The sequence below is a fragment of the Ursus americanus genome, chromosome 2 (genome assembly GCF_024610735.1).
Source record: "Ursus americanus isolate L20-20 chromosome 2, mUrsAme1.1.p, whole genome shotgun sequence".
In the NCBI taxonomy this organism is placed as follows: Eukaryota; Metazoa; Chordata; class Mammalia; order Carnivora; family Ursidae; genus Ursus; species Ursus americanus.
Genome location: NC_142128.1, coordinates 89,909,442 through 89,933,091, shown reverse-complemented (window position 1 = coordinate 89,933,091; position 23,650 = coordinate 89,909,442). Strand labels below are relative to the sequence as shown.

At 43.5% G+C, this 23,650-nt stretch overlaps 1 protein-coding gene across 1 annotated transcript in view; it reads left to right on the top strand.

Annotated features, from left to right (window-relative positions):
- The window catches only part of PAPPA2 (pappalysin 2), a 260,116-nt gene that overhangs the window by 114,462 nt on the left and 122,004 nt on the right, over positions 1-23,650 (top strand). Inside the window, exons 4-10 of the mRNA XM_045811473.2 lie at positions 1,789-2,082; positions 3,858-4,050; positions 7,691-7,812; positions 11,056-11,545; positions 14,486-14,614; positions 18,092-18,183; positions 21,672-21,862. Of these exons, the coding sequence (XP_045667429.2) occupies positions 1,789-2,082; positions 3,858-4,050; positions 7,691-7,812; positions 11,056-11,545; positions 14,486-14,614; positions 18,092-18,183; positions 21,672-21,862 (1,511 nt within the window). The remainder of the gene's footprint in view (positions 1-1,788; positions 2,083-3,857; positions 4,051-7,690; positions 7,813-11,055; positions 11,546-14,485; positions 14,615-18,091; positions 18,184-21,671; positions 21,863-23,650) is intronic.

Genomic DNA, 23,650 nt, shown 5'->3' with positions numbered 1-23,650 from the left:
TGGATTTTTAATTTTTTTTTCTTTTAATTCCAGTTTAGTTAACATACAGTGTTATGTTAGTTCCAGGTGTACAATATAGTGATTCAACACTTCCATACATCACCTAGTGCTCATCCCAAGTGCACTCCTTAATCCCCATCGCATATTTTGCCCATTCCCCACCCCCACCTCTCCTCTGGTAACCATCAACTTGTTCTCTGTAGTTAAGAGTCTGTTTTTTGGGGCGCCTGGGTGGCTCAGTCGTTAAGCGGCTGCCTTCGGCTCAGGGCGTGATCCCAGGGTCCTGGCCCACATCAGGCTCCCTGTTGATGGCCTGCTTCTCCCTCTCCCACTCCCCCTGCTTGTGTTCCCTCTCTCACTGGCTGTCTCTATCTCTGTCAAATAAATAAATAAAATCTTAAAAAAAAAAAAAAGAGTCTGTTTCTTGGCTTCTCTCTTTCTCTTTTTTGCCCTTTGCTCATTTGTTTTGTTTCTTAAGTTCCAAATATGAGTGAAATCATATGGTATTTGCCTTTCTCTGACTAACCCATTTCACTTAGCATTATACTCTCTAACTCCATTCATGTTGTTGCAAATGGCAAGATTTCATTCTTTTTAATGGCTAAATAATATTCCTCTGTGTGTGTGTGTGTGTGTGTGTGTGTGTGTACACACACACACACACTCTTCCATTGTGTATATATATTCCATTCTTCTTTATCCACTCATCTATCAGTGGACACTTGGGCTGCTTTCATAATTTGGCTATGGTAGATAATGCTACTATAGACATTAGGGTGTATGTATCCCTTTGAATTAGTACTTTTGTAGGTTGGGGGTAAATACCCAGTGGTGTGATTACTGGATAGTAGTGTAGTTCTATTTTTAACTTTTTGAGGAAGCTCCATAACTGTTCTGCAGAGTGGCTGTACCAGTTTGCATTCCCACCAGCAGTGCAAGAGGGTTCCCATTTCTCCATGTCCTCCTCAATACTTACTGTTTCTTGTGTTTTGGATTTTGGCCATTCTGACAGGTGCGAGATGACATCCCATTGTAGTTTTGATCTGCATGTCCCTGATGTTGAGTGGTGTTGAGCATCTTTTCATATGTCTGTTGGCCATCTGGATGTCTTCTTTGATAAATGTCTGCTCGTTTCTTCTGGCCATTTTTAAATAGGATTATTTATTTTAAGTTGTATGAGTTCTTCATATATTTTGGATATATTAGCCCTTTATCAGATATGTCATTTGCAAATATGATCCCATTCAGTGGGTTGCCTTTTAGTTTTATTGATTGTTTCCTTAACTGTACAGAAGCTTTTTATTTTGATGTAGTCTCAATTGTTTATTTTTGCTTTTATTTCCCTTGCCTCAGAGACCTATCTAGAAAAATGTTGCTACAGCCAATGTCAGAGATATTACTGCCTGTGATCTCCTCTAGGATTTTTATAGTTTCAGGTCTCACATTTAGGTCTTGAGGACATCTGTGGTTTTTAACTCCACTAGGTGATGTTAATGTGCAGTCAGCCCTGAGAATCCTGGCCCTCTCTCATGTCATGTTGTCTTTATTGCTATCCCTGGCTTCTAGTACAGGACTTATCTCTGTTAGGGGTTAAAGACGTCTTTATTGATTAGTTTAGAGGGTGTTTGTGACTAAAGGGAAGAGCAGGGACTGAAAGCCACTAGAAGTTATAAAGTGTTCCCTTAGGGGCTGAAATTGACCACGATGTTTACCAGAAGCCATAATTAAGGATCAGAGGGCTGCTATTCATTACATGCTTAGAGATGTTTTCCAAACCTTCCATTGCAGGTGGCGTTGTCCTCAACCCAGCCTATTATGGCATGCCTGGCCATACCAACATTATGATCCATGAGGTGGGGCATGTCCTGGGACTCTACCATGTCTTCAAAGGGGTCAGTGAGAGGGAATCCTGTGATGACCCCTGTAGGGAGACCGTGCCATCCATGGATACAGGAGACCTCTGTGCCGACACTGCCCCTACTCCCAAGAGTAAGCTGTGCCAGGACCCAGAGCCTACCAATGACACCTGTGGCTTCACCCACTTCCCAGGGGCTCCATTCAGCAACTACATGAGCTATACAGGTACCACAACAGTCTCAATGTGAATATTTTCTATTAAGATTACCTGGGAGCCCTTTGTGGCTGGGGTGGGGTGTGGAGGTGTGGGAGGTGGAGAGGTCTGTGAAGCAGTCATTCCTGCCAGAGAGCTGAAGTGTATTTATCATGGCATAGTCTTTTCTCTTGTGTCGTTGAAGAACTTAAAGAAATATGAAGATATTAAGGGATCTTTTGGACTGGATTCTCCTCTGCTAAAGGTCAAAAGAAGAAGACACTTTTATCTTGGAGAGTTTAAAAAGGGGACAAAACCAAAAGCTCTCTTGAGATTCCTTTGACCTTTAGAACTTGGTTATTCTTGTTCTTGCCCATGTTCTCAGGCATTCACTCCGAAGTAGACTCAAACAATGATGGGGAAAGAGGTCTCTGGGTCAAGGTGGCTCTGTGCTGTTTTTGAAGTTGATGGTCAAGAAGATGGACCTGGTTAATTTTAAGCTCAAGATCAGGATTCCTTTTTATTTTGTTATTTGTATATTCCTTTTATTTTGTTATTTTTAAAGGTATCAGATTCACTTCTTCCAACACTAGCCAAGGGCTGAGTCTTAGTTTGTCTAAAAAAAAAACAAAATATGCTGTCTCATTTAAAAAAATGGTACTACTCTCCTGGCCATGGGAACAACCCTATTATCTGGTCTTATTATCCTGGATTATGTCTCTTCCCCTCCTCTTTCACTTCCTCATTTCTGACAAACAGTAGTACTAATAATATTCTTTTGATGATGGACTCAAATTTATCCCTAGAAGTAAGGACTGATTTGATTTGATGATTTATTCCAGGGGAGAAGGAAGGAGATGATTTTTCTGTAAGGTCCAGGGGCTTGTTTGGTGATAAATTCTAGGACTATCCAAAAAAAAGGTAAACCACAGGAACTTGGTCATGCCTTTGAAGGGAAGAAAAGAGTGGTGAGCTGATCTTGCTTGTGACTTATCAATATATTTCCATCCAAGTCTCATTTTGGTGTATAATTCAGGTGCATTGAATTCATAAGGACCAGCATCCCTGCTTCCCAACAAGGACACAGTTGCCCTTGCCAGGGGAAACCAAACAATGGGGTGCAGAAGGCAGAGCTGTTTAGTTACCACCTTTGAAGTGGGCAGAGAAAACATCTAGGAAACGGGACAGTGTTTGACTGATGTGCTTTCATTAAAAGGCTCTGAGACTAAGATAACCCCTTTTCCAGCCCTATGAAAATTGAGTCTAACAGGGAGATGTTGCAAGCTCCAGAACGAAGGTTGGGACCTCCATTCCCAGTCCTACTGTGTCCTTGATGTTTTGGTTCTCTCTTTCCTTAAGCATCTCCAGTGAATCCTCCCTAACCTTGGCAGAGTCACTGGGCATGAAGCAGGTGTCTGCAACTCCAGAAACGTTCTTGAATAAAAAGCCCGTATGCCGAAACACTGCCATCTTGTGGTTTCCTGAATACGTAACCATCAGCTAGGAGCAATCTTACACCCCAGGGCACGCGTCTCACCCTGGCTCAGCCCAACAGCAGGGTAATTGTCCTGCTTTAGGGATAAACAAGCACTGTTCTCTGCCTTCTCTTTCCCACTTGCAGCTTAGATACTCTCTGGAAAAGAATACATTTAGTCATTTGACAAGTCTTGATGGAACGCAGTAAGTGTGAGGCATTGTGCTGGGTGCTCGTGACTTAGGGCATGAGCGAGGCAGACTTCACCCCGGCCTTGGTGCTCTTTGCAGGTTAAGATCTTTACCCCTCCTGTTCCTTTTTTTGTCCCCACAGATGATGACTGCACCGACAGCTTCACCCCTAACCAGGTGGCCCGGATGCATTGCTATTTGGATCTTGTGTATCAGCAGTGGAGTCAGAGCCGGAAGCCCGCCCCTATTCCCATCCCACCTGTGGTCGTCGGGCAGACCCACACGTCCCTCACCATCCACTGGCTTCCTCCAATTAGTGGGGTTGTGTATGACAGGTGAGAGAGGTGCTTGCCACGGGCGAGCTGCTCTGTGTTCTCTGTGGCATTTCTCGTGCACGAGGGGAAGAATGCGAGGTGAGGCGAGCCCCGGTTTGGAATGATAAACGTGTGCATCGCTGCTCGGGGCTGCCCCTCCGTCCTGCTCCGTCCTCGTCTCCTTAGCAAAGCTCACAGGTGCTCTCAGGTAGCCAGTGGCTCCTCATGTGTGCTCACTCCTTGGCGAGGGGCCTGGCATGTGTTTCCTTCAGAATGTGATAGCTGGCAGGCTCCCAGGAGCCATGAAGAGGTTGACAGATGTGATAAAGATGAACTGACAAAGCGGAGGTGGCCTTTGCTACCCGTCCAGGAGCAGAGGGAAAGGAGGTGAGGTACATCCTTTCAGGCAGTTCTGGGGGTGGGGTGGTGGCAGGCTGCCCTCTGCTATAAGCTCTGCACAGGGCCTTCACCGGCTTGTGTGGTGTTTCTAATGCCCTCTCTGCTTCCGGTTGTACCTGGTGCTTGTCCCACTTATGGCTGCGGCCTTGTGGCATCATTATCTGTGTATTTTCCTGTTTGCCCTGCTCAACCACAACTCCTTGGGGAAGGACTACTCTTTGCATCTTTGTCTCTTGGCTTGCCACAATGGACACCTGATACATGTTTTTCAAAGAGAGTCATTATATCTAAAATTAGCTTTTATTTATCCTTTGCATATTGGTATACATGAATACCAGGGAAAGTTTTGTAAAATGGGGAGAAGGTAGGAAAAGCAGCCCATCGGACAGTTGGTGGGAGGAGGGGGGAATGGTTTCCCTGAGCAGGGCCAGCACTCCATGTAGGTGGCCTGTGCAGGCTCTGCACTTTCAAGCCCTGCCACCGTGTGTTAAATAGCAAGAGTAGCTCTCGTCTCTTTGGTCCATCTTTGTGTGAAGCGTTGTGCTGGGTATTTTACCTGCAGGGGTCTTATTCAGTCCTTGAGGTAAGCACAACTGCCACATGAGTGAGAAATCCAAGGCACAGAGAAGCCCATGGTGGCTATAGCCCAAGACCCCACAACTGAATAGAGGTGAATGTGGGGCAGCCACTGGAATTTCAGAAACAGGGAACCTGGAATAGATTATTTCTTTGAACTTAGAGCTTTCCTATTTAGCAGGCAGATAGCCCCTCTTTTAGGTGTCACACTTCCCTACTGGGTATGAGGCCCCGGCCATGGAGCCGGATGCCCCTGGAGCATGTTTCCATGTACCCCATCTTTCCTGAAAGCCTGGGAGAGAAGACAGGCAGAGACAGGGATGGAAGGAATCAGGTGAATCCTTTTTCAAAGTGGTATTCCCAGCCTTCTGGATCTTGGTACTTGTCCTCAATACCTTGCTGTACGCTTAATGCATGACATCACTTAGAACTTAATGATCCTACAAAGCGGTTCTCACTGTCACCAGCACCCAAGCTTTCAGGGCTCCATCTGTGAGTCCACAAATGTGATGTGTTTAAGAATCTTCTTCCTGCAAGGGTGACCCTGTGCAGCTTCGGTCGGACTGGCCGAACAGTGAGTCCTCTGTGGGCATGTGCAGCCTGGGGTTTTTTATCAGTTTATGTAACACGTGTAAACAATTTAATCTTTCAGTTCTCCCTCTGGTCCAAACGTTACGATAAAGCAGACATCAGTACTGGCATGCTGCGAGTCTGTTGGCAGAAAAGGCTGTAATTTGCTTCCTTTTCTCAGCTAGGTGGGCCACAGTGTGGAGGCCTCCCAACATGTGTGTCGGGGACACTCACGTCACATACCCAGCGATTTGTGTCACGCTTGGAGTTATGTTTACTCCTCCCCAGTAGGTATTTGGAATTCTTATGTCAGAGAGGAGCCCAACCACGCACTCAGCAGCGGCCCCGGAGAGGCCAAGTACATCAAGGAAATGTGGTTTGGAGTTGTGTCCACACTAGAAGTGGGTGCTGACCGGAGTCAGAGGTTGGAGTTAACTGCACCTTTTCATTGCCAAAGTACCGGACACTTGATGGTTTGGGGGAACTTGCTCAAGGGAATTAAGGAACTTGCTGTGACCTTAAGCAGTTGACTTAATCTCTCTGAGCTTGAGTGTCCTCATTTGTAAACACAGAGTTCTTGTAGGGATTAGAAATGATTTATGAAAAGCACCTAGTGGCACAATGCCAGGCATATAAGGTGCTTAGAAACGGGAGCTGGGGAAAAAAGGGAGCTGGTAACATAATTATTACCTCTATTTAACAATTATATTCTTTTTCTTTCTTTTTTTTTCTTTTTAAGATTTGATTTATTTATTTGACAGAGAGAGACAGCCAGTGAGAGAGGGAACACAAGCAGGGGAAGTGGGAGAGGGGGAAGCAGGCTCCCAGCGGAGGAGCCCGAAGCAGGGCTTGATCCCGGGACTCTGGGATCACGCTCTGAGCCGAAGGCAGACGCTTAATGGCTGAGCCACCCAGGCGCCCCTGTTTTTCTAGTATATTACAAGATATTCGTTTTCTTCCTTTACCTGTGGGAGACCTTGACTTGATGTGTTCATTTTCAGATGCATCATTCACAGTTGGGCTTCTAAAAAGATTCTAAGTATCAGAGAGGAGCCTTCATCTCCCCTCGTTATTTAGTGGTTAAAGGGCTCTTTGTAAACTGTACTAATAGTCTCAGGGATGCCCATAAAACAGGCTCTTACAGAGGAACTGCTGAGGTCAGTCCCTGTGCTAAGTGCTGGGCTCAGAAAGACAGAGCTTGGTCTGGACCTGCTCACAGGCAAAGGAGAGAATTGGAGTGGCATTTTCAACACCACAGAGCAATGCCCAAAGACAGGAGCCAGATGCTGTGGTGGGTGCATAGAGGAGAGAGTGCTCCTCTCACAGAGGAGTAAAGCTAAGTGCCACTGCAATGGTTACACTTGAATGGGCTTTGAAGGATGAGTAGGAGTTTGCTAAGCAGAGAGGCTTGAAAAGGCTATTTGTCAGGAGAGAAAAGAGCATGTTTCGCAGAGCTGTGAGAAGGGTATGATGTATTTGAGGAATGGTGATTAGTTCATTGCACTGGGAACATAAGTTCGTAGAGGAACTCAGGTGAGTAAGGCTGGAGTTAGCTAGTGAAGAACCTTGGATCATGGTAAGAAATTTGGATGTATTCCTCATAGGCGATGCAGAGCCAAGGGGCATCACATTTCTTTCAACTTTTATGTTGTATATGTGATTTAAAGTAGGGAGTTTAAAACATAAGACCACATATAGCTATTAAGTTTACTCTGAAAATTGCTGTCTGTTTTAGCTGGGGGAATGTAAGGGGCCTTTGGATGACTTATTGAAAGTCAGCCTAGTAAGGAGTTTTGTGTTGAAAGATTCAGATTATAATTATTTTGTGTTGAATGTTCCTAGGATAGAAGCTGCCCACTTTCATCTCCACAGGCCTCCTTTATGACTTAGTTAAATTCTTCTGCTTCATAACCTTGAGATTTTCATGTCACTGTGAATTTTTAAAAGATGAGGTCTACACAAGAAGGAAATGAGTTGAGAAATAGTTGTGTTCCCAGGTACCCCCCACGGCCTCACTACCCATCACCACTCCCCACTTCCAGAGGCCTTCCGAATTTCATGATTCCGGCTCATCCTACCACTTCTCCTCACCTCCCTTCCCCCTTCATCTTTCCAGGGTCCCGGGCAGTGTGTGTGGTGCCTGCACTGAAGATGGGACATTCCGTCAGTACGTGCACACAGCTTCCTCCCGGCGTGTGTGTGACTCCTCAGGTTACTGGACTCCAGAGGAGGCTGTGGGTAAAGGACCATAGTTTCTTTGTTTATACTTGGTGGCTGCTGAGAATGGGGGTGGGGGTAAAGAGTGGAATGGTGGCATGGTGAGAAAAAGGCAGCGTGTGTGTGTGTGTGTGTGTGTGTGCGCACGCGCTCCTGTGTGATTTGCTGGATATCTCTGCGGGCCTGGGAAAGACTCTGCCTGGTACCTTTGTGTGTCCCACATGAGCTTAGCGTGTAGGCCCAATGGCTGTGGTGAAGTAGAGGTCAGCATAGAGGACAGGGGGATGGAGAAGACAGCTGAGCTCAGGGGGTGACTTCAGGGTGAGAGCTCAGGCACTCCGTGTTACAAACACCTACCGGCCCAAGGAGCAGCTTTGCCACATAACAGTGTAAGCTGATCTCTCTCAGGAGAGTAATAGAGAACACATTGCAGGGAACACTGATGCACGGCTCAAGCTGGTCTGGGTGGGGGTGGGGTGGACTAGGTGTTCCAAACTGATCGTTCTCATCTATGTTATTTCATGAGTCTATTAATCACTGGTACTGGTTGTGCTTTGGATGTGATCTTAGTTAGGCTCTAGGAGGGGGAAATTGTTTTTAGCTGTCCCTTTTCCTGTTCCTCACCCTACTTCTCCGTTAGTATTCACTCACGTATGTATATCAAGGCCTCTAGGACAAATTAAAGCATGAATGTTATCCCAGTTCAAGTCCAGAAAATGCCGTTGATGAGTTTCAGTACCTTCTGTTGAATGGCTTGGCCTTCTATGACCGCCATCTTCAGTGTCTACCTAGTTATCATCTCTTTCCTTCTCTTGTGTTTATTTAAGATCCTAAAAGCTACCTGGACACAGTCCTATTTGAGTTAGCTTGCAGTCAACTCTGACCAAAAAAAAAAAAAAAAAAGGAGGACATTGGTTTTGGAGTCAACAGTGTCTGTAAAATGTCCTCTTGAGCTCCCAGTTACTCAAATGACAGGAGCCTCCAGGAGAAATTGGGAGAGAGACAACGTACTTGCTTTTAATTGACCGTATGGAACTTTTTTCAAATGACAGTTTTCAAGGAAGAACGGAAAGTAACTATAAAATTCACATTGGTATTGTGTTGGACTCATGTAGAGATTGGCTTTTCATAAAAGGCCATCTCTATGGCAAACAAATTGTCCTGTGCTAGTGTTCTAATGCCCATTCAACTCCCTGGCCCTGCATTTCTCTCATTTTAATTCTTGGCAAAATTTAAAAGTTATGTGGTAGAAGTGAAAGGACTTAGAAGTTCTGGGTTCTAATTGTGTCTTGAGGCAAACCAGGTCAACTTTGAAGGCCTCCACTTCACGTCTTAATGTGAGATTGTAATAAAACCTTTCTGAGACAACACTGCTGTTGGGGTGGCTTCCAAGGGCTTTTACTCTGCTAGTATTTGGGGATGGCTACTGGAAAATACTGCTAAGAAATACTGGTCTTCCTTTTCTTTGAAAAGATGGAGAACCAAGTCGTATTTAAAATATACACAGTGAAGGTGATTGAATCCCCAGCATAGTGTACACAAACACCTGTATGTACAGATACGATCTAAATATCCTTCATGACACTTCATGAACACCAACCACTTTCTAAAATGCTATGGGGAATAGGAAATTGAACCAGACATACTCCCTGCTTAAATATCATCTTTCTGGAGAGAACGTCCCTGGGTCTATAATCTAAAAGAGACCCTAGTCTTACCCCTTCATTCTCTAGTCTTTTATCTTTCTTCATTTTTCTTCAAAGATGCCATTACCACTTTATCAACTTAGTTTTGTACTTATCACCCTACGGTAAGGATTATGAGGGCAAGAACTTTATCTTTCTTGTTTGCTACTCTGTGTCCAATACCTACATCAGTGCTAGCTGTGAAAGAGGTACACGGTCAATTTTTGTTGAATGGGTGAATAAATGAATGAATGGATTCACAATATAGGCAAAAGATGATAAGGCCTGTGAGATGTAATACACACACACACACACACACACACACACTTGAACTTGTTTCCTCTGGCCTTTGAAATATTTTTCATTTTCCAAATTCGGAAGGGCTAAATAATCCTATTTATGTTTCTAGAGAACACTGTATAGCTCTTCTACCTATCCCAGTAAGCCACGGGTTGAATAGAGCTTATTTCATAAATGAGGAAACTGAGGCTCTGTAAAGACTTGCCACGGTCACACAACTAATGGCATAGCACCAATTAGAGTGTAACTCTGCTGATTCCTAATTTAGCACTTTTTTCTTAATTTCCCCTTATGTGATACGAAAGAAAAACCATTTGATAGATGATTTTCACAGAAACAACCTTAATATAGTTGTAATATTTGACTTTTTTACCATCCCATTTTTACTTAGCTACTGGATCTCCTTTTTTTTTTTTTTTTTTTCCCACTCAAGAATACATGTTTCTGGGGGAGCCTGGGTGGCTCAGTCATTAAGCATCTGCCTTCGGCTCAGATCATGATCCCAGAGTCCTGGGATCGAGCCCTGCGTTGGGCTCCGGCTCAGCGGGAACCCTGCTTCTTCCTCTCCCACTCCCCCTGCTTGTGTTCCCTCTCTCGCTATGTCTCTCTGTCAAATAAATAAAATCTTAAAAAAAAAAAAAAAAGAATACATGTTTCTATTTCCTGCCTGCAGTTTCCTCCATGCAGTGACCTAACTGCTCACACATACCTAAACTAAAAGGGAAATTTCAATGCGTGGTTTTAAAATTTGGATAGCAATCGGTTGGAAAGACTGCTAAGGTGTGATCTTAGGGAATGAAAAAAGTTTTGCAAAGAGCCTAGTTAAACAGAATGTAATGACACACTAAAACAAACATTGGCCTTATTCATAAGTAAAACAGGGTTTCAGAAGCAGTGGTTTATCATAAATTATTAATAAACTAAGTAGAAATAATTCTCCTCTGCTCAAGGACTCTTGAAGGACATGATTCGCCTTCTCTGCATCAGCTTCATGTTTCCAGCTGGGATCTGGGCCGCTCCATTCCTGATGCCTTGCTAGACTTCTCTTGTTAAAGGCATCATGTGGAGGGGCTATGGAGCAAAACAGAATACTTTTACATTGTTAAACCTTTGTCCTCAGTAGTACTTAAGATCTAACCCATTCAGTTGACCAATTTCTGTAGACATTAGCTCAAAGCTCTCTTCCTCATTCTTCTTTCTTGGCTGGTCATATGAGCTACTCATTTTCAAACTTAATGGCAGTTCCTAATGCATCTGTCTTTCTCTTCATCTCCCTCAGGGCCTCCAGACGTGGACCAGCCGTGTGAGCCGAGCTTGCAGGCCTGGAGTCCTGAGCTCCACCTGTACCATATGAACATGACGGTCCCCTGCCCTGCGGAAGGCTGTAGTCTGGAGCTGCTCTTCCAGCACCCGGTCCAAGCTGACACCCTTACCCTATGGGTCACCTACCTCTCCATGGACTCCTCCCAGGCATTCTTTGACACAGAGATCTTGCTGGAACACCAGGATTCTGTGCACCTGGGCCCCTTAGACACTTTCTGTGACACCCCACTCACTATCAAACTGCATGTTGATGGGAAGGTCTCAGGGGTGAAGGTCTACACCTTTGATGAGCGGATGGAAATCGATGCAGCTCTGCTGACTTCCCAGCCCCATAGTCCCTTGTGCTCTGGCTGCAGGCCTGTGAGGTACCAGGTTCTCCGTGAGCCCCCATTTGCCAATGGCTTGCCCATGGTGGTGACAAATCCTCACAGGAAGTTCACGGACGTGTGAGTTGGGCGGTAGGGCTTTTTAAACCACGGGGCTTCCTGGGGCTTTGGGAGTGGGTTTTGCTTCCCTTTTTCCCCACTTTTTTCCATTGTGACATGCCTTTAGTTGGAGAAATGTTCAGAATCTCAGAGAAGATTTTATTCTAGAGTGGCATATCTGAGATGAAGAAAAATATTTACCAGAAAGGGGCAAGCAGATGTTCTGACCAATGTTGCCATCATTAGGATCATGGAAAAAGGAGGTTCTTATGTGAGGTGCTTCTGCTGGACTGAAAGTATTTGCCACAAATAAGTTGATCAGAGTCAACTTCTATCTGGTGCCATTCCTTGCTGTAACTTTTAATTTGCCACAGCTCCTCTAACATTTGAGGATTGTAGTCAATCCTTCTGTAGCTAAGCAAGGAAGCCAAGGGTCCTGCAGACACTCCTTCATTTCAAGACTCATTCCTGATGTGTGTTTCATGCATCCCTCTTTTTCTCCTCCGTCTTTCCCTCTCTCTCTTCCAACTCTCCTCTTTCTCTTTTTTCTGTTCCTTCTACGCTTGGTGAGTTCTGCTGTGTTCCTGGCACAGTGTGCTCAGTGGTGGGGACACAGACTAAGGTAAGATCATCGACTCAGAAGAGTTCAAGGTCTAAAGTAGGAGGTTAGTATCTCTAAAGGCAAAGTACCCCCATCTCATCATTTTCCTCAGAGATTCAGGGGTAAAACAGAAGTTTTATTGGAAGTGCTGTATTAATTAGTTTTTGCTGCATTGGAAATCATCACAAAATGAAGTGGGTTAAACCAACAAACACTATTTTTCATGATTCTGTGGGTTGGCTGGGTGCTCTCATCCGGACTGGCATGGCCAGGGTAGATGGCCAGGACAAGCTCATGTACAGATTGGGGACTCAGCTCAAATGGCTGGGGTGGCTGGGAGGATGAAGGCCTCTTTCCATATGACCTCTCATTCCCTGGTAGGTTTCGTGTCGGCTTGTTCTTGTGGTGGTGGGAGGGCTCCAGCAGCAGGAAAGGCAAGCCCTCTCACGCTCATACGTTTAACGTTCCTCTGGCCCTCACACAGCCAATTCCAGATTCAAGGGGTGGCAAAATGGACTCTGTCTCTTGATGGGAGGAACAGCAAAGCCACACTGTAGAGGGGCATGAACCTGGGAAGGAGGAACTGTGGCCATTTTGCAGTCTGCCACAGCTACGCAAAAGTAGAGGGCATTGTTCACTTTGAGCCTTGGTACATTTTTCTTCTCATACTTGCTCTCTGAACCAGAACTAGAAAACAATGAAATGGACACAAAGCTAATGCAAATGAAAGGAGAGGTCATGGGACAGATTTTAAGGCAAACATTAGTTTTCGAGCTCCTCTGATAAGGCAGTTAAAATGACATTTGGTATCTAACATGATAATCCACACAAGCCCTCATACACAGACACACACGTGTACACACACTCAACCTTTAAAGTCAATAATATCCCATTTTATGGATGAGAAAGCTAAGGTTGATCTTAATTTGGTTGAACAGAGTTAGTCATGGCAGACTAACTCAGACAAGATTAAAATCCAATTTTCCGAGTCTCGTTTTGGTTCCCTTTCCTTAGTGACACACTGCCTTTTATAAATTCGGATCACTGAAGGTTGGGCTACCTGCTGCTGAGTTTTCTCCACAAGAAGTGTAAACACATTTTGACACTACCATCCAGTCCTTTTCCAGGGCAGGGTGAGACTTTTACGTGTGGCTGGATGAGAGACCGCCCTGAAAAGGGAAGCCAATGGAATTGATGAGGATATGCAATTAGTTTTGCTTTTGAAATATCTGGCACTCCCATGAGAAGATTGTTTCCCTAAAGAAAGTTGATGTGGAAATTTAAAAGTCTTTAATATTTAGGTGTCTTTCCTATTAAAATAACTAAAAGCCAGTACAGAGGTTTTTAAAGATGTTTTTGAAACCCCATGATATTTCCCGTTTGCTGTTTGCAGCATCAAGTGAGAGAGTGGAGGCTTTGTGGCTGAATTGAAGCATCTGTTAAAGAAGAGAGGGTCTTGGCAAGAGGTTTATGGGGGCCATCAGGGCAGCCCCAACAACCCTGTGAGATCCTGTCCTCCTAAGTCACTCCCATTCTCGCTTGACGTTGGCGGTCATTATCCAATTAGGGAAGGCATGGGACAAGAGGAAGAGGGGAGAATTTGTTTTGGGAAATAGCAGCCCCTCTCTTGAACCCCCGACCTCACTTAAATGTTCATTCTCTCAGGCTCTCCACCTGATCAGTGCACTTGGGTTCTAAAGAGAGTCTGATAAACTCCTTCTATCTCTGATGTCAACCAATAAAACTCCATCTATGCATTTTGGCAGGCTTAGAGGTGGGGAGTCATTTAACATATTCCTAGCTGTAGGATTTCCGACATCCCCAAAATGATGGTGGAAGGTGTTCTCACCTCTTTCTGGGAGACAGTTCATTCTTCCCTCTAAGGACTTAGTGTCTTTAAGATAAGAATTCTCTTGAGAGACGAGAAAACTGATCTGCAGGGCCAGGTAGGGCCTTGCTGAGTCCAAACACTGCAGCTTCCACTTCAGTTTCTTTGATTACTTCAAGGATACAGAAGACTAGTTTTCCAGTAGTTGCTTGTTGATTTTTTAACACAATAAAGGTATACTTGAGATGCCATCCTCGTAGACTGGGCAGGACCGTTAGTTAATTCAGCGGTATTTCAGCCAGTGTTTATTGCATGATCACTATGTGGAACATACTAGGAATATAGAAACCAATGTGCTTTCAGACATTCTGCTGCTGCGTAAGACTCTGCCCTGATCTCTGTTTCACATAACGTGGCATATGTTTAACATTGATGTTCCCCACAAATATCTTTAAATTCCTGTAAGCCATCTGCAAAAGACTGAGGGCAACGTCTCACTTTCTGGATGGTCACGGCTCATTGGTTTCCACAGGGAGGTCACACCTGGGCAGGTGTATCAATACCAAGTTCAAGCTGGAGCTGGGACAGAACTGGGAGAACCTTCACCTCCGCTGAGCCATATCCACGGAGCTCCTTACTGTGGAGATGGGAAAGTGGCAGGGTGAGTATCGGGAGCATGGGAATGTGTGAGCAAGGATTGCCCTGCCTGGCTCAGACCAGGAGGGTTAATCTTGAGTTTTAGTTTGACTTGTTCTGGAAATTGGGGGCACTGTGTGATTCTAGTATTGAACAAGATCTAGGACCTGGTAGTGATCTTGAGAGGTCACCCACATCTTAAGTAAGGAGAAGCTCACTTTTATTTAGAGCTCACCCACAGAATACTGAGATATTGGGGCTGATTTGGGGTTGAGGGCAGCTCTTAAGATTTCAAAGGACAGCTGCTGGGCAGTGATTGAGAGAAGGAGTTTACTGGGGAGAAGGTTACTTGTCAGATGATGCTAAAAGACAATGTGGGTGTATCTTTTGGGTCAGCGGCCTGTCCTATGCTACTAAGGGGCTGTGTGACCTGAGGAAAGTCAGTGTAGCTTTCTGAGCTTCACTGGCTCATTTGGCCCCTAGAAGACCTGACTGTAATGTAATTTACATCCATTCTCTAAAACTGCCAAGGTAGAGATGAAATCACTACTTTGGCTTCTGAACATACCATGTTCCTCTTTCTGTTGCCCTTTTGTGATATCAGCTTAGGTGACTAATTCAGTCTGGTTTATCTGGGACTTTCCCAAATCTAGCACTGAAGATTCCCATGTCCCACCAGTCGCCCTATATTCACCTGTCCTGAATGCTTATCGAACCTAATATATAGAGCTGGGGGAGTAGGAGGCTGGATGGCCAGGCACCGTGATTTGTGTTCGATGCTGCACCCTAGTAAGATGGCCTATTTTTGATTTCCCAGACTAGGTGAAAATACATAGTATCCTGAGGCCCTAATAGAAAGACTTCTGTAGCCTTTCTTGAGATCCTTTCCCATCATTTAGCAAATCAATACACTGCTGCTTCTCTTGATCTTCTAAGATTTTTAACCTTTGGTGTAAGCCAAACCTTGCTAACACCCAGACCTTGCTGGTTGGCTGCCACCTTCTGCCTCACCCAGTCTCAGCTTTCCAGCCCCCTTCCTCCATCTCAGTTGGGAATGCCTCACATGCGCACAGAGTAACTCGGGCTGCTGTCGTTGCTGTCGCTGCTCTGGCTGCCTCTTTCTAAGTCTGCCACCTGCCACTTACAGTGTTTGGCGCCTTGGTTACCGTTACTACCCAGCCAGAGCCCTCCTTGAGCAAAACACTCTGCCCTATGTTGTAGCCTCTCCTACAGCAGTTCTCTGGTGGAGGCCACCTTGAGGCCCCCGGATGCCACATCTGCTGGGGGTCTGGGGCAGGCAGGGTGGAAGAACCGTCTTCCTAACTTGCTCTTACACATTCTCTCCTGTGCCTCGAAGCAGCTTCACCTGAAGCACCAGCTGCTTGCTCACTGGGCCTCACAAGACTCCTCATCCAAACGCTCCTTTACGCTTTTGTCTGTATTCCGTCTCCGTAAAGAGTCACATGTAGTTCTGCCCTCCAGTGGGAAGGTACCTGTGAATTGTAGCTTTGTCTCAGCTGGAGGCCCTCCACGACATACACAACAAGGAGAAACACGAATCGTTGAACCCACTGTTTTAAACTTGAGAAATGTATAGTTTCAATCTAAGGGAATCACATCCCCCAGAAGTCATCCTGAGGCCCTGATGTTAATAAATTTTTTTGTCATGTTGGATAACACTGCAGTAAGACCACCAAACAGAGTGCAGGCCCTGAACTTGTGAGCTGCATTCACTTGGAAGTAATCATCTCAATCTGTTCAGTGTGGGGCATCTCAGCACATATGCTGTCGAGCCTTTGAAATGTGGCGAATGCAGCTAAGAAACTGAATTTTATTTAATTTTCAGTAATGTAAATTTAATTTAAAAACTTGATTCAGTTATCAGAAAACTTTTAAGTATATTTGGAACAACTTGGGTAGGTGAATTTAAATACAGATCAAGTGTTTGAACTCAGATGTGTTGTAAGTGAAAAATATACGTCAGATTTTAAAGATGTAGGATGCATAAGAAAGTATGGAATGTCTTTCGTTAATAATTTTTATACTGATTACATATGGAAATGACTATCTTGGATATATTGAGTTAGATGAAATGTGGTATTAAAACTAATTTCACCTGTTTCTTTCTTTTAAATGTGACTACTAGAAAATCAAGGATGTTACATATGGCTCTCCTGTTTCCACGGGGCAGCAGTGCCTGAGATGATACACCACATGCTCGTATTAGCTGTTGAGATTATCTTCAAAATAAAAATGAATTTGAAGTTTCCTTAATTTCTTCAATCATGTTTTTCATAGCTCTGTTATCTTTTCTCCATTTGCATCCTACCATTTAAAATATCATTATATAATTGCATTTATAGCATGCTTTTAATTCATCTTAAAGCAGTCTCATATCTAATTACTTAGTCTTCACCCCATCCCTGTGAGGAGGTACACTTTGAACAATGGTTAGTCATGTCCTGGGTCCGAAAACACATTAGTATGCCAACACTCTTTATCTACTTGAGTTAAAATATGTGTCTGTTTTGGACATGGTGCAAAGTCAAGAAGAAAAAAATGGTAACCCTCAAGCCATTGTTTTAAAGATTTATTTATTTATTTGAGAGAATGAGAGAGCGAGAGACAGTGAGTGGAGGGGAGGGGCAGGGGAAAAGGGAGAGGGAGAGAATCTCCAGCAGACTCCCTGCTGAGCACAAAGCCTGACCCAGGGCTAGATTCCGGGTCACCAAGATCAGGACCTGAGCCGCTCAACCAACTGAGCCACCCAGGGTCTCCAACCCTCAATGCATTTTGCAATGACCACATCTGTGTTATCCATTTTGTTCTCATAATATGCTTCCTGTAGCCCTCAGTCTAAACTAACTCTCCCACCCCAATCCAAATTAGTCATCAGCTGTGTCAGCATTTGAGGTTCAAAACAAAACAATGACATTTTTCTTCTCCCAGTATTCATTTCTGCCCTGCAATATATGGTAGCTGCCACCAGGTGATGGTAGGGAGTGAGGACCAGGACCGAGCCTTTGCTTTGTCCTGGACTGAGACCTGGCAGCAATCAGGCTGCTGGGTCTCTTGGTACATAAAACAGGAGCTTTCAGTTCTACAAAATCCTAACTTGAACAACAACTGCATCTAGATAGAATAAAACAATGAAAACATAAGGAAATATCAGGTAAAAATGAATAGAGAACAGAACCACACATAGGCAGGTTTCTTCCTCACCAAACCAGCTATTTCTATGATTTCACTCATCATAGGGTCGGTGTGCATTTTCTTAATGCCGTCCACCGGAAACACGGGCAGGACCCTCGTGGATCCCCTAGAGGTTTCTGAGCCACGAGCTACTTTTTCTATAAAAGCATTTTTTTAACTCCTGTTTTTCTCCAACTTGTACTTCTTAATATATAATTGGGAATTTTAAGAATTTAAAATAATGGTAACTAAACAAGAACAATTATTTTATACATGTATGCATATAAGAATGTGTATTTCTATCTTCCAGGAGCCTGGGAGAAGAGTGTGATGATGGCGACCTTCTGAGCGGAGATGGCTGCTCAAGGGCATGCCAGCTGGAGGAAGGCTTCCACTGTGCAGGTGGGTTGAGGAGCACCCCCTAGGCTTATGTCCTATTTCTGCAGGTGTCTCTGTGTTGTACTTCCCTTAGCTTTTGATATCCTATAACATATAGCAGGATGCTAATAATAATGACATTGGATGTGTCTGCTGTGTGTCAGGCGTTAGCTGTTTGACATCTAGTATTTCATTTAGTCCCTCCATTAAGTATGAGGAGACTAAACTGAGGCATAGAGAGTTCAAATAACTTGCTTTCTCTTATATGGGATTTGAACCGAGGAAGTGAGGCTCTAGAATCTACATGTGAAACCACTGGGTTACACCATCTCCTTGGTTAATGTTACCAGTTGCTCTTGGGTACTCATGTCTAACATCAGAGCATCAGCCACACAGTACAATCATGGAAGTCCTACACAAAAATCAGTGTAGGAAACATTCTAGGCCAAAGGGAGTGCAAGGGATCTCTTGGTGGCTGTGTTTAATAGATTAGATCATGACAGATGACAGAGGGTCCTAACGCTGCTTAATCCTGGAAAAGTCATAAATTATTGCCTCACAGGAAGGTTGTCCAGAAGACTTCTCCCAGTTCTGGTTAAAGACATCATCAGTGAGCTTCTAACATAGATTATTTTTTCAACTCCCATCTGCATACATTGCAGTGTTTCTGTGGAACATAACCATTCGCCAGTTATTTGAAAGAGCAGTGCATTGAAAAATATTTTAATGCCTCTAAGTCTCAAGGTAAAGTAAGATATGATTATAATTATGTATAATTTATTAAGGTGTTAAATACTGTATAGAACACACAAATGGCCCTGCTGTCTGGAGCAGAATCATAAAATTATAGAATCTTAGTAGTATTCCATCCATCCATCTAATAAAACATACTCAGTACCTGCCATGTACCATGAGTCTGATAGATACCCTGATCCCTTCCCATGTACAGTCTAACAACGATTTGGAGTCCAGCTTCCTTCCCATATGGAAATTTCTTCTGCCAGTTCTTGAGAGAGGGACCTCTAGCTCCTGCTTACATACTTCTAGCAGTGAAGGACACACCTTGAAATGCACCATTCTACTGAAGAATGGCTTTATCTGTTATAAAATTCTTCTCCCTTTTTTCTGGTTTGGAAACTGAGGCTCAGAGCATTGTAGTGACTCATCCACAGGCATTGGCGAAGGTCTGCAAGGCCCGCACTGGAGCTCAGCTGCCTAATGCTTAATCAAGTGCTTTTTCCTTGCTATGAAACTATAGAGGATAATTTTTTTCCCTGTTTTATTTGACTACCATTCAGATATTTGAAATGCCTCCCCATTATTCTCCTTTCCAATCCAAACATCCCCTCATGTGATTAGGTTTCCAGACCCTTTCCTATTTACCCTAACCTGGCATGTTTCGTGTGGTCAATGCCCAGAAAGGAATTCAATACTCCAGATGTGGTCTGGCTGAGCAGAATACACAGAACCGATTACCTCCCCTCTTCTGTACACAAGTATTTGTTAATGCCACCTCTGTTTGCATTGTGTTCTGGGCTTTTTTGTTTTTTGTTTTTGTTTTTTGGTAACATAATGGGCTCATGTTGAATACACACACACACATACATGCACACATATATTCTCCAAATGCTGTGTCTTCTCCACTACAGCTCAAGCCTCATTTGACTTAAGAGCCCGCCTTGCTTTGTTTCTAACACATTTGATTCCAATAAATTTGGCTCATATTTCCTTAGCCTCCAAATCCAGTAAGACTGTGTCTCAATTATTTTAACTTTACAGGGTAAGGCTAAAATGATCTGTTACACAGTTAGACTGCTGTTTCATTGTATAATAAGCTCATAGTATGCTAAGCATCTATTCCATTATTTCTCCAAAGATTAGGTTAGAGGGGTTCTTGGGTGACAAAGTTAGTTAAGCATCTAACTCTTGATTTTAGCTCAGGTCATGATCTGAGGGTTGTGAGATCAAGCCCCACATCAGGCTCTGTGCTCAGTAGGAAGTCTGCTTCTCTCTCTCTCTCTCTCTCCCCTTGCCCCCCACCCTGGCTCATGCACACTTGTCTCTCCCTAAAATAAATAAATAAATCTTTTAAAAAAAGATTAGTTTTGAAGGAACTATTGTGAAATGCGTTTTAAAAGTGGTCTGTTATTTTTAGATGGACTTGAAAAACAGGCAAAGATTTTAAGTCCATGGTAAAAAAAAAAATAGAAGCAAGAAAAAACATTCACTGTGTTATAAATAGAGAAACAAAACATATATACAGATTATAAAATATAGTATAAAAATATATACAGATATACATAAAATACATGCAAACATACATATAAAACATGCATATTTATGTACATGGACACAGGTACATGTATATATACATATATGTGCATATAAATGAGAGAGAGAAAGTTATTCCAAATACATATATATTGGCTTTGGGGGAGTGATTTGGGAAGGCCATGCATTTGATGGAATGCAGGAATTTAAAACCCAAAGTAGGCTTAGAACCAAGTCCTAGGAGCATTGGTTTATTCCTGGCAAGTAGAGACAGACTTACCACAGAAGGGTCTTAGACTGGAAGAAATTATGAAGGAAAATAATTCGTAGCTACATGTTGATAAGCCACTGAAAATCACTTCAACATCCCTGTGGTATTGTGAAGAATGGAAGATAACAAGAATGGCATAGGACAGTAGATTTTAGTAATGATGATACTGAATGTGTCCCTATATGTTGATTGATTTTCAAATCTTGATATTATTTTCATGTCCTATTATTTTATGTAGAAACAGATTAGAATCATGTTAACTAATGTTCATTGTCCTACCTTTTGGTAGGAAAGGCGGTAGAACTTAATAAGTGGCTTTCTGATTGCACCTTAGATTTCCGCACTTAGAGAAAGCCAGCTACGTATCTGTAGTCGGTACTGTTCACTTAGGCAGAGTTATCCTGGGAGTGAGGATGGACTTGCCCAGGAAATACAAGCTCGCTTCACAACAGTCCAGCAGCTTTGCATACAGCCTCACTCCTCACTTGTTTGCTCTGCCTCAGCTTGACGGAGATCCCACTGACCCTGCCTTCTGTGGGCCTGGCTCCCATCCAAGCTCTGTTGCTTATGTAACGAGGGACCTTTGGCAAAATGTTTCCCATGTATGACACAAACAAAAAATGCCCACCCCACACGGTTGTTGTAAGTCTAAGGGAAAGACAAATCCCTCAACTACTTTAATATTTCAAAAACCAGCTTACCTTTTTCTTCCTATTCTTGATTCACAAATCTCACCCCTTTCTATACCTTTTATTATACAGATGGATTCTACTCCTCTCCCCACGAAAAAGATTCCTCCTTCCTTAGGGGCGTGTATGTGTGTGTGTGTTGTCTGCATGTTTGGGGTGGGCGTTAGACTTGCTGGCAGTAGCAGGATTCTCTTTCTTGGACTAGAGAAAAAAAATGTAATGATTTTTACATGACATGTATGACAACACTTTTTCAAACGTTATACAACATTTCTTGGCAGGGGAGCCAAGCCTATGTTACATATATGAGGGAGATGGGATATGTGAACCTTTTGAGAAGGAAACCAGCATCATAGACTGTGGCCTCTATACTCCCAAAGGATACCTGGATCAGTGGGCCACCCAAGCTTACTCCTCTCATGAAGACGAGAAGTGTCCTGCTTCCTTGGTAACAGGAGAACCTCATTCCATGGTAAATCAAGCCAGAAGAATTGAGTTAAGGCTGAGTAGAATTGTCAAGTGACTCTCTCTCAGATGCTTTATGGGGGCTCACATTTCTCTCCTGTCTTTGACATCAAATTTAGTCCCTACTGAACTCAGGATAAGGTAATGTTAAATGAAACACTTCTAGGCTGGCAATTAAGTCTCATCTTCCCCCCCACCCTACTGCCCCCTTACCCCACTTACCCATACTAGGTTTCATCTAGGAGTCTTTGGCTGTGCAGTAGCTGACTCCAAGAGATTCAGAGCATCTCATAACCTCACATGTACAGATATCAGAAATGACGCTTGAGCTTTGTGTATGGGAGGATTTATTTTAAAAGAAGAAAAAGAAGTGGTAAAGAGTGAGAATGCTTGGATTACAATACTGAATTCACTGGTATTACTATTATTATTACTAAGCGAGGTTTGACAGGTCACTTAACCTCTCTGGGCTCCAATGTTTTCATATGTAAAATGGGTCATAGTAGTAACTTTTGCATTTAACTCAATGGTTTATTACAGGGATCAAATGGAATTTAAAATATATTAAAGATCAAAGTATAACTCAATGTAAAGAAATTCTACAGTTAGTACTAAAAATAAATCCTTAGGTATACAATTTTCCATGAATCTCCACCTAAATAAATAGGAGATCCTCTGAGGACTTGACGGACTGACTTCTGTGAATTATAGTTGAATACTGAAAAAAAGATGAAGGGCTTTGGCTTTTGGGTACTATTCCAGATGTATCCATTGCCAACTAAACTCTTCCATTTATCATAACAATAAGCAATATACCGTCCTTTCAACAGAAGTGAGATTAAGCTCTCTAGGTATTTTAGGCCAGGATGAAATCACTGGATTTTATACTTAAGCAGACACCCCCAGGAAATTGAGGAACCAGCCAGGGCTGGTGCTCTAGGTCAAGAAATTCCTCAAGGACCTAAGCATCTTCTAGATTCTAGCTCTTTCATCTTTGGCTTGCAGCTTCGTTCCTCCTCCTCATAAGATGATTCTTCCAGGCATGAAGTCAGCATTCCAGGCAGGAAGATGGGGAAGTTCTCAGGGAAATAGGTATAGGCTAACTCAGTCTCTCCCTTTTTATTGGGAAAATCATGGCAGCTTTTCTGGAAGTTTAACACTACAGACTTCCATCAACATCTTATTGGTCATATCCAGATCACTTCATCACCCTCAGTTGTAAGCGGTCTGAGGAGATGAGCATTTATAACTGGATTCACTGCCATCTTGAACAAAATTGGAGTTTGTTAGTAAGAAATTCTGTAAGGGGAAATGGATATGGGAGAGGCAAGTAGCCGTTTCTACCACACTTCTTCAGTGAAGTCTGGCATCCTTTTCAAGAGTTCTTGGTGCCCAAGGACAGGAAGCCAGGGGAGTTGGAAGATTCTGAGTTAGTAACAGCTCCCTGAAGTGGCTTGTAGTCTAGCTTGTCTGTCTTCCTTAAGTAAAGTGGGAGAAATTTTCTGAAGTTTCTGTTCCCTGGCTTCTAGACCCAGCAATGCTCAATGGCTTCCTGACTCAGTAGCCTCACTCCCGGGACTGGTGGATCCTGCCTGGTAAGGATGTAACAATCATCCTGGACAGGCTTCTGTGGCTAATTCTCGGAGCAGTTGCCCTAAAATGTGCCAGGACTGTTCCTTGGGCAAGATCTCTGGGTTGACGGTGGGCTGAGAGTTATCATGTCTGTTTTTCTACCCAGGTAAGTTACATCCTAAGGCTAGCAGAGAGCATTCTTCTACACTGAGGAAAGTTTTCT